Source organism: Haliaeetus albicilla, chromosome 4 (genome assembly GCF_947461875.1).
Source record: "Haliaeetus albicilla chromosome 4, bHalAlb1.1, whole genome shotgun sequence".
Taxonomy (NCBI): Eukaryota; Metazoa; Chordata; class Aves; order Accipitriformes; family Accipitridae; genus Haliaeetus; species Haliaeetus albicilla.
In genome coordinates this window covers 2,143,650-2,161,393 of record NC_091486.1, presented here as the reverse complement: position 1 = coordinate 2,161,393, position 17,744 = coordinate 2,143,650, and the positions used below count along the sequence as shown (strand labels likewise).

Here is a 17,744-nt window from a genome sequence, read left to right as displayed (position 1 = left end):
GAAATACCATCCCGTTTACTATAGTAGGAAAAAAAATGGCTTGGGATAATAACGTAGGGATGAGTGCATCTAAGCAGCCTGTGGTGCAAGTGAAGGAGAGGGTTCCTTGGGTTTGCTTTGAGTGGGAGCTGCCTCGAAAATCAAATTATATCGGTGGGCAGCTGCTGCCTTTGATCCTTACAGTGCCAGTAGGTTCCTGAAACCTGGCCAGATTCTGGTTTTCTCTTTGGCTCTTCTTGACAGAGGCCAGCCTCTTGTCAGCATTTCATCTCTTTTCCTCCTGAAGGGCATGTTGCTCCTGCACGGAAGCGTATGTGTCCCGGGAGGGGTGTACGCCAGAGCTGAGCTGCGTGCCTGCAGGCTGCACCCTGCCAAGAGTGCTTTTGGGGGGCCCGTGGTGAGAGGGTGCCCCGTGGGGCGTTTGTGGTAAGTGCCCGGAGTAGGTCACACTGCTGCATGTTCAATGAACTTGGGCTTCTTCATGACAAAACGATTCCTGGTCCTGCACACGGAGAGCTGGGGAGACGGACGCGATGCCGGCAGGCTCTGGTGCCGTCGTCTGGTGCGGAGATGCTCGGTCCCCACCGGAGTGTGCTTATCCCACCTCTCGCTTTTAAATGCACGCTTGTGAAACCAGGATAGTCATGTCAAAATACTCACGATGATCTCCCTATCTTTCCAAGGTTGCTCTTGGCCATTTTGAATTTTTGAGTTTGGCCATTTTGAATTTTTGAGTTTGGCCATTTTGAATTCTTGAGTTTGGCCATTTGGTGGCTTTGCAGAGCCTAAGGCTCTTCACCAGTGACACCAGCTCTCGAGACACCCGCTGCGAAGCACAGCACACTGGGAGGCTGGGGCAGGGGCTCGCTCGCCCGCCCTCAGTTTTCGTTGGAGCCGCTGTAACCATCAGCAATGTGCACGCGGTGTTTGGGCTTTGGTCTCCCAGCAGGACAATTCCTGATGCTGTAGGGAGGCTTTACGAGGAATACTCCTGAAGAAAAGCTCGAGATTAGGCTGAAGATTTACAACCTGAAGCTGAATGGCAGTGGCTCTCCAAACTCACCCGTCCTTTCCGTGTCCCAGGGACCCCATCTCTGCTAAGCAGAGAGACGGGTCACGTATGCTTCACCCCTCGCACGACTGCAGGCCAGGCAATACCAAGGAGACTTGCTCCATCCAAGACTGGGTCTGTCTCGGCTCTGTTGTAGTCTATCTTAGACCTCAATGTGTGTTTTATGGGCCTAGTGGAGCAGCCCGTGTAAAGGTGTTTAATGCTTCAAAACCACTTTCGTGGCATAGGCTGTAGAGAGAGATGAGTCCTTTGGGTTTAAGGTCATGGTAATTTGCTTGACCAACAAGTGCAGTCTGTTTTTCATGAGGGTGCATGCTTTCTTGTTTAAGTGTGTTTATTCTACATTGTGAGTCTTTAAGGTTCAGCTGGAAATATTTAAATATAACTTTAGCAAGTGTTTGTGTGTGACTTCAGCACCCTGCCTACCAGAGGCTGTGCGAGTGGGGGTTGCTGAGCCTGCACGGAGCCCATTAGTTGCATCTTGTGGGATTTTGGCCATGAACATTGATGGTAATGTTGTCAAATAGTTCATCATAACCAGTGTCCCTGTCTTCTCACAGAGATCCAGTAGCAGAATTCCCACTGACGTCAGGTACTGATGACAAATATCTGAATAATAACCCAGTTGTGGCAGTTTTGCTTAGGAATGACAGAAGATGTATCATGTACACCACAAGTATGTTGTTTTTAAGTTGTAACAGACAGCAGAAAGCGTGGCGAGAGGTCACCCAGCAGGCCACTACTCACTGTGCTTTGCAGATCTTGTGATCAGCAGTTTAGGTCCCACTAAACTCTGTGTGACTTCAGTGAGGTCTGCCCAGTGCCTTAATCTTTGCCTAGGTACCTGCTGTAAGATAGACACAGTTAGGAAGAGGAAGCTGATATGGGAATGGTAATAATAATGCATACTTTGTGAAGAACTTGCTTTTTGGGAGTATCTAGAAACACCAGTTGGGGGTTTGGTCTCCTTGTGGGAGACACAAATGTAGAAATGTGTACAAAGAACCAGTCCCTGCCCCAGAAAGGTTAGTTTCCAAAGCAGAAGTAGCCAGTGCTCCCACCATTCCTTAATTACCATTTGCTGGCTAATTTCACATAACTGCTTGTGCCATGAGCTGGCTGCTGAGGGAAACAGCAGCTGATGGCTTGGGGGGTGTGCTGCTCAGAGGCTGGCAGACCCTAACCGGACAGCTGGGGTTGGATGTCCCACTGCCATGTCCCCTGCTCCTGATCGGTAGCACCCGACGCTCCTGGGACATTTGGGTGAAATCTGGGGAAGGAAGGAAGGAAGGAAGGAGCCTCTTGGGCTCACCAAGGGTTTTGTTCCTCAGCAGAAGGGAAGTTTCAGTCCTCCAGATGAGCAGACTCTGTTTTTCAGGACCTTTTAAGAGCAAACCAGCTTCCTTCAGAGCGTCTTCTGTCCCTCTGCAAACAGCCAGCATCTGAGGAGGGTGAAGCAGCATTTAACACCGTTTGTGCACGGATGTGCCTACCCAGGCACTTAGGGCTTTGTTCAGAAGAGCATGCCTGTGCTCTTCCTGAATTCGCTGCTCGGTTTGACGCCAAAATCCAGCAAGTGAGAAGTCAACTCATGGTGCGGGGTATGAGGAAGCTCTCAGTGAATTTGGGAACGTGCGAGTGGGACACTTTGCACTGCCCCCATCACCTCCCATCCGACCATGCTGGGACGGTGGGGCTAGCTGGGATGGCTGGGCTCAGGGTGGCTCCCATGCACCGGCTCCTAGCCCTACAGCTTAGGTATTCGGTGTAGTCCGTTCATGCAGGGACAGAAAAAATGCCCTGAACGATGCACCACAGAGCGGGGAGTTGCAGTTGCTAAGTAGGGAGGATGGGGAAATGGGTGCACCTCCTGGTGCTCACCTCTGCTCCAACTTATTTAATATTTTGTGATTTTGGTGTGGATTACTCTAGATCGTTTGTGTGCTGGGAAAAGCGGGACTGAGCCAGAAAAGCTACTGGGAAGTAATAAGATTTAAACAGTATCCTGGGACCTGCTTTATCTTAGATCTTATTTCTCCCTCAAGTTGCTTGTGTTTCCTGCCAACGCCCCTGTATTAGGGCTCTGTAATTCTGACCAGCTGATAGTTGCGCTGATGTATTTCACTCCTCATTTAGCTGGTGATAATTTTCTTTTTTCCTCCCTGTAATTTGTTGTTCTCCCTAATTACATTGTATTACAGTAGAAAGCCAATTCTGAACTGTGAAAGAGACCAACTCTTCCTGTGGCATAGCCTGGTGCAACTCTGTGGCTTACATTTGTACCATCAGTGGGTATGATTAAATTTTTAGGTGGAAAAGAGATACAAAAAGTTATGTTATAATTGTACCTGACCCCTTAGACTTGCAGTGCAGGTGTTCACCTGCGATTCCTCCGCTGGATTTGTCACGAAGAAGAGCATTTTTAACAAGAGAGGAAACCTGGACGGAGAGGTTTTGAGCAAGCGGATGAGCTACTTTTAAAATGTTTTTCATACTCTCTCTTGCAAGCTGTAGTTTAACAAACACATGGTGATTCTTTTGTAGGTGTGTGGAGAGAAACAGCGCTTCGAGAAGCTGATGGAGCACTTCCGAAATGAAGACAACAATATAGACTTTATGGTGAGTGCTATTTATCACCAGCAAACTTTGGTTTCAGTATTTACTGTGTCTGGTGCTGCTGCCATAGGCAGAGATGTATCTGCCTTCTGATCCTTGGCCTAAAATTACCACAATACAATTTTTTGTATTCTAAACTACATAATGTGCACTTCATTTTTAGCTTCCATTCAATTCAGTTATCTTCAAGAAATGCCTTGTACCATAGTGAAGGTAAGAGGAAAGTGGCCTTTTGGTCGCGTGTGCTATTTCGCTGCAGCAAAGCAGCAGCTTCTGCAATATCAAGATGCATATTCTGTCCGTGTGCCAACATCCTCAGAGTCACAGACAGGGAAGTGTGGGAGAGACTCACTGCAGCTGCTGTCTGTCCGTATCTGCTGATAAATATAGCAGTAGTTTGCTCCACTTGTGGTTCCTCAATGTGCATATGCATGATTATTCACCAAATCCACTTCCCCTGGAGCACAAGAGAGAATGGCAAGAGAGGAAGCTCTGGCTGGCACCCACAGACACCGGCGCCCGCTTGCACATTGGCAGCACGTGAAAGGCAGAGGTTGCGACAGTAAGGATGAGCTAGCTGGTTATATGTCCAATATAAAAAATACTTCTGTATCTGTTTTTTTAAAGTCTATAGCAAGTGAGTGCTGGTGTCAGAAGTGTGAGAAATTTAAGTCCTATTTTTAATTGTAATGCAACTGCTGGCGTGGTCAGTGCAGTCTCCTTTGCACGGCTCGTGCTCAGTGCTTCGGATCTGATGTGATCCTGTTTTGAGGTGAGAGCAGAGCAGGAGGGCATCCCACCAGGTCAGACTGTCAGTCTGCTGAGGCCTCTGTTAAGCATCTGTGACACTTCATACTGTTTAGTGCTGAGCTTTGTGTTAAAGATCTTTTTCTGTCAGGAATTGGGTGTTAAAGCACCTGGTGTGGTGTTTCCTACAGGCTTTGAACGCTCCGGCGTCAGTGGCTTGCAGCCCTGAAGGCCAGGGCAGGCTCACACCCTTGAGGGGACAGCAGAATAAAAAGGAGGTGGTATTAGTGAGATAGGATGGCCTCTTTCTTGTATTTGAAAAAAAAAAAAAGTTATAGCGATCCCTGCAATTTTACTCAAGTTAGCAAGCTGCTTTCAGTAACTCTCTGACATGTTACAGTTGGTTTTGTTCCTTATTACTGCAGTCCCAGTAAGGACATGTTGGTAGTCACAGTATACATTAAGTATTCTCAGATGTACGTACAATTTAGTCTGTAATATAACAGAAAGATTTGTCAGTCCTCAAAACCTGACTTTTAGTCATTTTTCCCGTGCTCACAGGGAGGGGTAAGCGTATTTGGGGAGCGTGAGAATAACACAGCTCAGTGCAGCCTGGAAGGAAGACGGTGGCAGCAGCCTGCAGCCAGCCACCTTGCTGTGAGCTATGGGATTTGCCCACTCTTTTTAAAAAAAAATCATCCCTCATCTTTATTTAAGATATGAAATGGTGTATTGTAAGGATGTAATAGGCAATATGCATGTGAGTACAAGCCCGGTGAGCTGTGAATATTCAGCATCCATCTGGACGGCCTGTAAGAAAATTCCCTGGTCCTCTCAGGTCACAGGTTGAAGTTAGTGGTGAAATTTGCTTGAAAAATGATAAATATATTTTTTTCAGGACTTGCCCAAGTACTAAGAAAATCTGCATCTTTGGGCAGCTTCCACCACTTAAGGGCTTGACTATATGAAAACCCTAAAGCTAGGAGGGAGAGCTCATGACAAACGATTTGGCAGATCCGCTCGTTCTTGTCACCATCTGGCCCTAACGAGCTCCGCGTGCTGCCGCGAGCGCTGGCCGCCGAGCGCGCTTCGGGGGGCGAGCGGGGAGCGTGGTGGGCCCCTGCCCGCCGGCTCGCTGCGGTACCGGCGCTGCGGGAGCCTGCGGGTTGCACCAGCGTGTGCCCGAGGCAGACATCGCTCCTTTCCGCAGTATGGGATAAAATGGGTGCCGGAGCCCCAGGCTCCAGGACGTAACGTTAAAAGCTTGAGTAATTCAAGGAGTTGCAACAACCGAACATAAACAAAGAGCTATTCCTGCAGGACCTGGCTTTCACGCTGCCCTAAATGGAGAAGGCGAGAGCTGTCTGGGAAGCTGGAGCTGGAAGGGGCTGCGGTTAATTGCATGGATCAACAGGGAGGAAAGAGCAACAAAAAGGCAGAAGTATTTTAGAGAAGGTTCCTGTTGTTGACATTGACTGACTTCATTTTAAAAGCAACTTTCTTAGATTAGTTTTCTTTGACTTGATAAATTCCTTAGTTGTGTATGTAAGGATCTGAGAAAGGAAATGAGAATTTAGCCCTAATGTTGCGAGAGCCGAAGCAAGTACAACAAAAGCGCTTTTGAAAAGGGGGAATTTGGCTCTGGGTGATACAACAGGATAGCAGGGTTCAGCTGGCGAGGGCCAGTACCAGCACTAGGAGGAACCAGGGTTCAGCTCAGGAACTACAAAGCGTACTGCAAAGACTTGAAACCTGAAGTTAAGTTTCCAGCTGCATGGATCAGGTTGTTCATGCAAGAGATGGGTACACACCGAGAGGTGGGGATGAGGCATCACAGGAGCTCCTGGATGAGTCTTTAGACCATCTTCCTTCCTCTCTTCTTTGGGGTTATACCTGTTACCAGTCTCACAACTTTGTATTATCTAGGGTTAAAGTAATTTTGGAAACCAAGTGGTTAAAGCTGGCCAGGAGCTACATGGGAAGATGTAGCTGAAAGGTTTTGACTGAACCATTTTGGCTTGTTGTGTCCCCTTGGTCCCAGCTCCAAAGCCGGGCAGTACTGGGCAGTTCAGCCAGGAAAGTTTTTATGGCAGCTCAGCGGCTGCTGGGAGCTCTAGCTGGGAGGAGCAGCCCAGGGCATCCTGGCCAGACCTGTAGTCAAAGGCCACCACACAGCAAATGCCTGCCCATGAGTTTATCCTCTGGGCCCTAGAGCAGATCGCAGAGAATTGGCTAATTTCCTGTAGCAAACTGGTAATCCAGAGAGTGGTCTTCAGTTTGTTCTTCCCACAAAATGACCCAGAGACGTGGGGTCTCTTAGGGGCTTGTCCTGCAGGTAAAATCAGGTTGCTTTGATTTTTGTCTTCTCTCAGATTCGTTCTAGAACTACTGAGACACTTCCCAGATATGTTGAGAAGCTTGGTATTACCCCTGCTGCAGCGTTGCTGGCAGGATAGGGTTATGCCCTTAAAAAACCCAGGAAGGACTACGCAAACCTCCTCTTAAAGCAGCTCAGAGAGTGACAGACGTGGTCAGCTGTGAGCTGAAAGAGGGTTGGGGATTCTTGGGCAGAGCAGGATTTGGCAGTGCCTTACATTCAAGTAAAGGGCAAACCTTTGGGGGTTTGTAGCCCGATTCCTGCCACTCTGCAGGAGGTTTCCCCCACTGCTCCTTCTGCTCATGACCCGCTTCGCTCGAGAGCCTTTTCCTTTCCTTCGCTGTGCTTGGACGCGTTTGGATGCCAACTCCTATGATCTGGTCCCTTGTTCAGTTACCAAACCACAGCTTTGGAAATATGCTTTCTGCAAACAACAAGGCGCCTTTTGTGAAAGTCCCGTTTCCTAAGCTAGGGGTTCCAGTTGCAAAATTAATCTCACTTTTACAGGCCGTTTCAGAAACAGCATTGTTTTCTTAAGAGCTTGTGTGCTTGTATGACGTCTGGCCGTGCGAGCTGGCACGGAAAGCGTTTCTGTTCACCAGCACGCAGTAAAGGTAGACTCTGCAGACATGACTTAATTTCTGGAACCCACGTTTCCCTTTATCACAGCAGACAAACACCCCGTAAGCCCGAATCCAGCACCGGCTTGGAAAAAAAGCCGCAGAATAGCGGATCACAGTTTCCCCTCGTGTAGTAACCGCAAGGAAATGCGGTCATTTGCTGTGTCTGACCCGTGGGGCCCTGGGAGAGCCCGCTCCGACCCTGCGCCCAGGGTTTTCGGGAGGCAGCCGGGGCCGTGCCGTCGCCTCGTCTCATGTGGAGCGGTTCTCCTTGCAGGTGGCCTGCATGCAGTTCATCAACATCGTTGTCCACTCGGTGGAGGACATGAACTTCAGAGTCCACCTGCAGTACGAATTTACGAAGCTCGGGCTGGACGAGTACTTGGACGTGAGTATGACCCAGGTCTCCACCGTGGCGGGTCCACACCACATCCCCCAGCTCTGCCGCTGCCCAGCCTAGCCTTAAACCTCCCCAAACCTCCTCACCCGAGAGTTTTTGGGAGGGCAGAGCAGGGCTGTCCCATAGTCGCTGCTAAAAATGCAGTGCCTTGGCCGCTGACTGGGGGCTGTGGCCTGGAGCCACCCCTGCAGAAGACAAATCAGCGGCAACTAGCTGCAATTACAGACCGGGAGCTAAATTTGTAGCTTTGCCTTATAACAAAGGGAGGATGAACCGCAGTCGTCCTCGCCCACGCCACGTCTCTTGACCTCCAGCCGCGGGCTGCTGGGCCTCGTGTCGGCCCCAGCTCAGGTGCCGCCAGGGCCCCCTCCGTCTCCGTGTGAAAAAAGTCCTCCTTTGAGTTTTCTCCTGACAGCCAGGCGTTTTCTGGCGTCCTGTGGGAAATGCTCCCTTTCAGAAGAAAGCTGCTTTTATATTTCCCCTTTTGTATTTTTCTGTCTCTCCCGCTCCCTGCCCTTGGGAGCACAGACACAAAAACAGTGCTCGTGTTGACGAGGGATTGATTTGTCCCTGCTGACTTCTGCTCAGCAGTAACCAGGAGAGGGTTTTTTTGCTGTCTGCAAGAAGTATTCGTACACAGTGATTCTGAGCACGGGTCTGTTTGGGGTCCCAGGGTGGCACAAACCCTGCAGTCCATTGGGAGCAGGCAGAGCAGTTAGCGTGCTCTGACGTTATCTTTGGAGATAAAGCATGCTCATTTTGAACACAGCAAACCCAACGCAAGGTCAGTGAGAGCAATCGGAGGATTTGCTCCGGGCCATGCACCTGCTTCGAACCCAAACACAGGCCTCACCTCTGCCTACTGGCCACTGAGCTGGTGGCCACCGTGGGCCAGTCGCCAGCCTCGCCAGCCTTGCACCGTCCCAGGGCTGGGTGGTGGATTCAGAGCTTGCCATGTTCAAGGAGCAAGCACGGAGGAGAGCAGTCATATCCTCTGTAGTAACAGAAGGTAAGACACTGTTTAGCTTTGTTTGGAAGCTTTGGTTGTTTCATCTTCAAAAATGACTATTTATCACTTAGTGACCCAGCTAACGTTAAAATGCAAAGTGTTTTCCTGGGTGACAAGTGGCCTGAGCTCCCACCGCTCTCCCCACGCCGCTTGCTGTCTGCAGCCCTCCTGCCACAAAGGGCTGCCAGTGCTGAGTGACACCCTTTTCTTCTTGGATTTGCAGAAACTGAAACACACGGAGAGCGACAAACTGCAGGTACAAATTCAAGCTTACCTGGATAACGTTTTTGATGTGGGAGCTTTGCTGGAGGATGCTGAAACCAAGAACGCAGCCCTGGAAAGAGTCGAAGAACTGGAAGAAAACATTTCCCATGTTAGTACCACATTTTGTCACCTTTGCCTCTGAAGTAGTTCAGAGCCCGCTCTGCACATGGGCTTTGCTGCTGCCCATTTGGGGAGGTGGAAGCACAGGCGCAGTGGGGCTACAGCCTTTGGGGTGAGGTTCACTTAGAAAAAGCCTTGGGACTACTGTGCTTCTGTATTGGGGCAGTAGTCAAGATATTTGGCAAATTTAAGGAATTTGGGAGATATCAGGCAGGTAAACTTCCTGGGTGCTTTCATGCTATATCCTGAACCTCATAATTCTGCATGTTTTAGTTAACGGATGCTCCACTTGCTACAAAAATTTGTTCATAAGCTGTTTATTGATCTGGTGACGAAATGTCTCATTCTGTCATTTTATTTACTCTGCTATCTGACACAACCCCCAGCTTCTTAAAAAGGAGTAGCGTTGCTTGTTAATGTGGGGCTTGATATGCTGTTTCTCTGTACGTCAAGGGACAGTTTGGCCCGTGCTGTGCGGTGCCTGCCCGTCTAACCACTTACATGGCCACGGCTGCAGTACTCACACGCCTCAATAGCATCAGCCAGTTTATCCTCTGAAAGCTGTGGTGAGCTGGGAGGGGGTGACCCCCCCATGCTGGGGGCTAGCCGAGCAAAGGGTCGCACCCCCCCGAGGCCCTGGCACGGCAGGTTTGCAGCTTTGGAGGCTTCAGCTTCGGTTCGGTTGCGGTTCCAGGTGGAGTTACTTGGTGCACCGAGCCTCTGCACAGAGATATCACGTGAGCTGGGAAGGCTAATTTACATAGAAATTGCAAATTCCTCAGCAATGCAGTACCGGTAAATAGAGCAGATAACCATCCCATCTGTGTCTTAAAACACATTACTGGGCTCAGGAGGGAAGGGACTGAAAAATAGCGCTGTGCAGTTATTCAGTGTTTGCTCAATTCAGTGTTTGGTCACGGCTTTTCTGTCCCATACCTTCTCAGTGTCAATTACTTTAGTCTGGAAAACATGGCTTAGCGTTTTAAAATCAAAGTGGTTTCCCATACTTAAAAAAAAAATCATACAAAGGTCGTCATTCTCTTACCATTCCTACATTGCCATCACTTAGAATAAATATGTTCTTAAAATAATTTGCTGTGCAGTATTTGCCCGTCTGAGGTGCCCTTCTGCTAGAGACAAGTGATTCAGTAGAAATGGCACTGTTTGCTTCCTACATCTACTCCTTTTAGCTGTTTAGAAACTTAACAGTTTACTCTCATGGCAAATTTTTAAGGGCTTGCTTCTGATCTCTTGTTGCATAAATTAGACTCATCCCAGGAGTATGGACGTAATTTTTCTGTCATGTGTTGACAGAAGTACTAATAATAGAATTGCAGAAGTTTTATCTCAAAACCACAGCAACTGATGCCACCTCACCACCTCTGCAGCCTCGCCTGAGTTGGTGTGATTGGTGGTGATGGAAAAAGCCAACGAAAACTGTGGGGCTTCCAAACCTCAGGTTTGTGAGGCTGGCAAAAAATAAAAATAAATCAAAAGACAATGGAGGAAAAAAGAAAATAAACTCCTTCATTCATTAATAATCAAATTAGCCTCGTTATGAGAGGGGGTATTTATAGGTTCCACCATTCCAGCCTCTACTGGTTTTGCAACAGTGCCATTGTGGTATTCTGTGGGATTTGGGGGTTTCAGATCAGACTTAGTGTGTATGAAAATAATTGCATTTTAAGTGCTTTACTGGGGAGTAGGATTTCTTACCTGGACAGGTTCATAGCTACAGTCCAGCCAGGCTACCTGCTGGTTGTAGCTGAAGGATAATATTCATCATCAGAGGAACCTTCAGCAGAGCACTTAGTGCCCCCCAATTGCATGCGGGAACCCTTTCTCTTTCCAAAGAAAGACTTCAGGGTTTGGTGGAATATCAATAATTTACCACATACCACTGCTCCAACAAGTGTTCTTGACATTTTGGTTGAGAAAACTGCTGTTACTCACTTATATCATCTATTTCTCTTTTGAATGATAGTTATCTGAAAAACTCCAAGATACGGAGAATGAAGCCATGGCAAAGATTGTGGAACTGGAAAAACAACTTATGCAAAGAAACAAAGAACTGGATGTGATTCGGGTGAGTGCGATGGGAAAGCTCTGGCTGGGTGCCACGCTTCAGGGGAGCGATCTCCTGTTTGCTTGGTGTATGGGAGGTAATGACTCTTTTAACAGGACAAGTGACTTCTGTTAGCTTCCTAATTTTGAACCTAGGACAGTTTAAGTTGAATTACTAGTGTGTGCACTCAAAGATGGACATAAAACTCTTTGAACGTGCCAGCAAATCAGTGAATGAGTCAGGTACATCTTACCACTCAGGTCTGTAGCATCTGTGTTTGGAGTTTTGCACGTGTGGTTGGCTGTGGGGGGTGTTGGAGGTGGATCTGGAGTCCTTCAGACGTGTGCTGCAGAGCAGCAGGACTGGAGCAAGTGCCCTGTGTGCTGTCAATTGCAGCCAGCTTTCTGTGCACAATCCAGACCCGTTACTTCTTCGTGTGCAGTCTTAGTAACAAAAATTATCAGTATAATATTAACTAACTTCAGCCTAAATGTCATCCCAAAGTGCAGCTGCTTCTAGGGTTCCTTCTGAGTGTCTGCCCTGGGTACTTGCAGGTACAATCTCCCCTCCAGATCAGGAGCCCTGTTCCTGCTTCCCTTTACGGGTCAGCATCTGCTCATAGGCACAGTAACCAGCAAGGCATCAGATACTCTCTGTTGAAGTCAAAATCGAGGCAGCGTACCTACACTATATATTTAAGGCTAGCATAAGAAGTGGGAGGCATCATAAAAAAGCGATGATGAGAAATTCTGCACCCCCAGGTGTTGGTGCCCACAGGTGAGATTTCTCCCAGGACTCAGTACTGTTCACTACCTTGCTGCTACCTGGGGAAAAACATAGAATGAATTCTTCCTCACCAGTGGAGGTGTACAGTTTGCATCAAAGCTCATTGTTAAATAGAGGCTGGCGCAGTGACCATCCCGTCGGGCTGTTCTGTTTCTGGTGTTGGTATTCTGTTTTGTGAGTACAAGTGCAAATTCCTTGTTTCTGTGGCACTCTCAGGAAATCTACAAAGATGCAAATACCCAGGTCCACACCTTGAGAAAAATGGTGAAGGAAAAAGAAGAAGCCATCCAGCGACAGTCAACGCTGGAGAAGAAGATCCATGAACTGGAGAAGCAGGGAACCATTAAGATCCAGAAGAAAGGTGATGGTGACATCTCTATCCTTCCTGTTGCTCTGGCCTCTGGAATGGTGCCGGCAGGGTCGGAGGCTGCACCTGGCACATGTGTCACACCGGTCGCTGGAGCTGCATCTTCAGTACCATTACCACCACCTCCACCACCATTACCTGCCTTAGCAGCGGCGTCTGAGGCAGGTAAGAAGCGTTATGTCCCCGAGACATGGGCTGGCCAGGAGCTGGAGTTTGTTGTGCCGGGATAGTCACGACAGCCTTACGCTGACAAAAACGCCTTTGATTGTAACGAGCCTGCAGGTCATGGCACCTTGCAGCAACCGAGGATGCTGAGGTCCCCCAGCTGTGTTTACAGTCTCACTCATGGGTGGCTCCCATGTTTGTCTGATCCATTTCTGGGCCCTTCAATTGATAGAAGAAAATACTAGCTTCTTTCTTAGAGTAGTTTCCTCTCATGTTAATACACTGAAGTACTTCGGTGAATGGTCCAAAAAATGCTTGGGCCAGTATTGTGGTGGAGAGGACATGTATAGTAGGGGACAGGGTGGATGTTGTGACTTTCTCTGCGGGTGCGTGACATTTTGATCGATGTTTGTGGTAATACCTCGTTTTCCCTTCATTTTTTAGTGCAAAATGGTCCTGTGTCGGTGCCGATGCCACCTCCACCACCGCCGCCGCCACCACCTCCACCGCCACCACCGCCGCCTCCTCTCCCAGGTCCGTCGTTGGAGACGGCTCCTGCGGCTCCACTGCCCCCACCACCCCCGCCGTCAGCACCCCCCCTGCCCGGGACAGCCTCTCCCACCGTGGTGTTCAACTCAGGGCTTGCAGGTAAAACACCCGTGCATCGCCTTGGCATGCTGCAGATTGCTGGCAGAGTAAGCAAAGGCAAGGTCAGGGCACATTGGCTAGTCCCGCTGAGGTGGGACTTCATTATTTAGTCCCCTGAGTAACACCTGTTATCACTTATTGGTATTATACTTAGAGGGGTTTATAAAAGGAAAGAGCGTTTATCAACCAAACGCTTTTAGTTTGGTCTGGAAGAGATGGCTTCTTCAGTGAAACTAAAGCTATTGCCAAAAATATTTTTCAAACATGATCATTTTTGGCTTTAAGCAAACAAAATATGGTTTTGAAAGAAACGCAAAGCTTCATGGTTTTGATTTCTTCTGAGAACTTGATGAAGAAATATCTGTGAAACAAAATGGCAAACTTTTTGTAATTTTTTGGAAGGAAGAAAAATTTACTGACTGTCTTTAATTATGTTTTTCTGCACTCTCTGACATATGCCAAGCAAGTAAATGCTAATTGGTATCGTGCCGCTCCCTCCCAGGAAATCTCAAGAGCATGGTATGAGTCCAGAAAGAGAGACTGAGGAGCTCTGATTAATAGTTTTTTTTTCTTTTTTTGAAAACTGATTAAGTATTCCAGCCTTTAAAGTTTCTTCTGAAAGGGAAAAGCATCATGGAACTAGAGGGTCCCAGGGTGTACTGCAAAAAAAAAAAGAAAAAACCACCAAAAAACCAAAAACAAACAAAAAAAAAACCAAACAAAAAAGCACAAAAGGCATGACACAGACAGGAGCTGCCGTGAACATCAGGGGGTTGTGCTGCCAGGTGCCCAGACGCCGTGCCTTAGCCCAGTGTCCCTGCAGTATTAATTGGGGACAGGAGGAGCAGAGCAAGCGCTGCTTCCACGCGTGGCTCCTCTGAGCTCCACTGACGGCAGGGACAAGCCCCCACAGCTGAGCTCCTTGCTTAGTTGTTTAGGTGAGATGCCCAAAGCCAGGTGGGATGGATATTTTGTTCTTCAGTGAGTTAGGAGAGGGAAGGAGAGTGAAAGTGCCTTTTCTTGATACGATGGCTGCGCAGAAAGGAGCGTTTCTCAGGGCAGGAACCTTCTGGGTCAGAGGGGAGTTGGTGAAATAACAAATTTTGCTTTTCTGACCATTGCTAACATTTTTTTCTCTGTTCCTTCTGCTTCCTGGTAAGATGGGCCAATCAAGCTCTTCTGTAGGTTGCTTTCTGCTAAGTATTTACCTACCTCTCCGCGTTTCCCTCTGTGCTGTGCCCGTGTGTGTGCCTGTGGACTTGCGTGGGCGATGGGGAGGCAGTGGGGAGGGGGGAGGCTGGTGCAGGGGCTCGCTGGCCAGAGCCGGAGCCGAAGCATGCGGTAGCTTTGGGGATGCTGCCAACCATCAGGATTTGGCACCTGGGGGGCCCTGATTCAGCAAAGCACTTCAGCAAATAATTGAGACATGCCGTTTCTTTTGAGCCATCCTCGAGCCGCGCTCTCGGCGGGGTCTGGTCCCCAGCCATGACTGTGTCCCTGCGGCGCTGCCGGCAGCAGCGCGACTCCCGGGAATGTCACCTTGCCAGGGCTCTGTAATGGAGGAGGAAGGGAAATTTTAAGAGATTTTGATTAGCTAAATCAGGAACTGGCCCACGAGGCAGTTAGCTTCCTTGCCTGTCCTGAAATAACCCAGGAGCAGTTAATAATGTATTCTAATCTATGCACAAGTGGAAAATGTTTATTTTCATGGGTGTTTCGGATGGAAAAAGCTATTTCTTTTTTTTATTTTAGGAATTATTTTGAAGTAATCACATTAATTAAGCAGCGAGTAAAACTCTATTTAGTTTAGATGAGCAGAAGTTGATCACGTGTGTTCATGCCTTCCAGTTGGATAAATATAGTTCTCAAAATACACAGCTGAATATTGTGTATGTTCCCTGTTAGTCACTTACGGTTCTTTGTTTCAAGCAAATACTCTTGCCAGTAATTTATTCTTTGTGATGTCCCTGCAAAATGAGCACAAGCCTGAAAGGGACATGGACGCACAACTCAATTCTTGTTTTAAAAGTTGGAAAGACAAAGTGAGAGAAATGTTTTCAGCATTCACCCAGCTCCGGTACACAACAGGACCATCCCCTGAAATAGAATGTCTTTGTCCTGGCAAAAACATACATACAGAATCATTAAGGGAAAGTAAAATAATTATTTGCTCAAGTGCTTTGCAACCTGGGAACCTGGCCATCTTCTGAAACAGAGGGGAAAAAAAATCTAGCATCTCTACAGAGCATCGATTATTTAGCAAGATTGCTCCTGCTACCGACGCAGGGTAGGCAGGACTCAGGAGCAAACACTGGACTGAACTAAACCAAACGCGATCTGTCCCCGGTGGGGGGAGCGGGGGCTGTCCCCTGCATGCCTCTCTGCCGCTGACCGCCGCTGCGGGCCGAATGGCTCTTCTTTCCAGCACTGGAGAGGAAGGACCAGGGTTGCTGTTTCATGTTTGCAGCTTGGAAAGAAACAGTTTATTTTCCAAGTAATTCAGGAGCAAAACATTGATTGATTGCTTTAATGAACATCTTGATTTTGTAGCAACTAACAACTTCCATGTTTACATCAAGATACAGAGAAATGAGAACTGAATTACAGAAATTATTCGTGTACTTTCCAGACCCGTTAGGAATAGCAATAGAAAAGTGTTGTTTTCCTTGCTCCAACATTGCTTTTTTGTACTCTGTTCACAGATTAATGAGAGTAGTCAGTCTTCATTTTCATAGCTTCTGTGTGTAAATTACTAAATCGTTTACTGCACAGCGCAGGAAGATTAAACCTGATATTTCAGCCATGTTAAAGCTCATGTGTGCTGCAGCCCACCCCCTTTTGCTTCAGAAGACAAACCTGGTGAGGAGCAGCACTGCCCCATTGCAGCAGGCAGTGGGAGAGGCCATTCCCTACACCAACGCCTTGAGAACTGTTTTTTTTTTTTTCTTCTTGTCACCTGTTCTGCATTGAGTTTTGTCATACCGATCACAGATCAGCTGTGCGTGGCTGGGCGTCAGCTCACACAAGAGTGGGGTCTGCAACCAGCAGGACAGGGTTAAATTCGCCCACTCTCTCCATTTTCTGTAGCGTTTAAAAATAGCTTGGGCTTTTAAATCAATCCAGACAACGTGCAGTAATAAAGTAATAACACATTTCCTTTAGTGAAGTTTTCACAGCCTCTGGCGTTTAATCCAGTTCTGCAGAGGCTGGACCTGAAACAGCGGAGGGGCTGGATGAAAGCCTCTCGGTGCTGTTTGCCTGTCGAGGCAGCAAGATCTTTCCAGGCTTTCCAGTGTGATAATTTAGCTCTGGCCAGTTCTTCCTCCAGTGCTGAAATGCCGACTCGAAAGCTGCACTCTGGGCACACGGGGTGTTTTTCAGCGGTTGGGGAATTTGTCATTTCCTCTCCTCTGGTGTCTTTAGCTGTGAAAATCAAGAAGCCAATCAAGACCAAGTTTCGCATGCCGGTGTTCAACTGGGTCGCCCTCAAACCCAACCAGATCAATGGAACGGTCTTCAACGAAATAGATGACGAAAGGATCCTGGAGGTATGAGTGCCGCTGGCTGCCACCTTCTTCCCACTTCTGTCCATAATACAAGTGGCTATCGGTCTTTGCAGGGATAGATTGCAGCAATTATTTTGGCAAACAGCTCATCCAGTAGCCCCTGGTACCTAGTAGGTCAGCGTGACTGCCTTGGTTGAGAATTAGGGATGGTAGCTGGTAGTATCGATTATAAAGGGTGCGTACCTGTTGTGTGCATTTGTTTAAAACAGATCAGCTAACATGAGGAAGGTGCATTTTTCCCAGCCTAAATTTGCTGGTCCGCTCTGTAGGAGTTTAGGCTTGGGTGGGTGGCTGCGCGCCCGCCGGGGAAGGAAGCCTAACGCAGCCCGGAGCAGAGCCGAGTACGCAGGTCTTGCATGCTCCCCGTGCCCTGAAGGTGCACATGGCTGGACAAAGCCTGAGTGCTAGCATGAATATTTTCGTGAACTTTGGAACGTGAATGGGGCTATTGGGGGTGGAGGCCAGATTTCCTAATCGCTGCCTCAAGAGTGCATGTTCGTTACATCCCGCAGCCCCTAATCGAAGTACTCTGCTGTAGTCTCAGCCGCTGCAAGGTTTTTACTGCAGTTCTGGCACAGCATTAGGCAGCGTGGGTTTTAGTGTTCGCTGCGGGAGGGATAAATCATTTTCATTCCTTTTTAGGATTTAAACGTGGATGAATTTGAAGAAATATTCAAAACAAAAGCCCAAGGCCCAGCCATTGATCTTACTTCAAGCAAGCAAAAGATAACTCAGAAAGGGTCAAACAAAGTCACATTACTGGATGCCAACAGGGCCAAAAATCTTGCCATTACTTTAAGAAAAGCTGGAAAGACAGCAGATGAAATATGCAAAGCTATTCACGTGTAAGTAAAACACTTGTCAGCAAAGAAATCATGTTTAAGATTTACTGTGATTTTTGGTAAGTGGAATGGTTTTGAAT

General features: G+C 48.0%; 1 protein-coding gene across 12 annotated transcripts in view; it reads left to right on the top strand.

Annotated features, from left to right (window-relative positions):
• The window catches only part of FMNL2 (formin like 2), a 153,619-nt gene that overhangs the window by 123,800 nt on the left and 12,075 nt on the right, over positions 1-17,744 (top strand). For 6 of the 12 annotated variants that reach the window (XM_069780630.1, XM_069780628.1, XM_069780632.1 and 3 more), the window contains 9 exons: positions 3,617-3,691; positions 7,710-7,820; positions 9,065-9,214; positions 11,210-11,311; positions 12,293-12,608; positions 13,053-13,256; positions 14,417-14,437; positions 16,680-16,804; positions 17,465-17,667. In XM_069780630.1, the coding sequence (XP_069636731.1) occupies positions 3,617-3,691; positions 7,710-7,820; positions 9,065-9,214; positions 11,210-11,311; positions 12,293-12,608; positions 13,053-13,256; positions 14,417-14,437; positions 16,680-16,804; positions 17,465-17,667 (1,307 nt within the window). The remainder of the gene's footprint in view (positions 1-3,616; positions 3,692-7,709; positions 7,821-9,064; positions 9,215-11,209; positions 11,312-12,292; positions 12,609-13,052; positions 13,257-14,416; positions 14,438-16,679; positions 16,805-17,464; positions 17,668-17,744) is intronic. The other 6 variants (XM_069780633.1, XM_069780640.1, XM_069780638.1 and 3 more) reach the window with 1 other exon arrangement.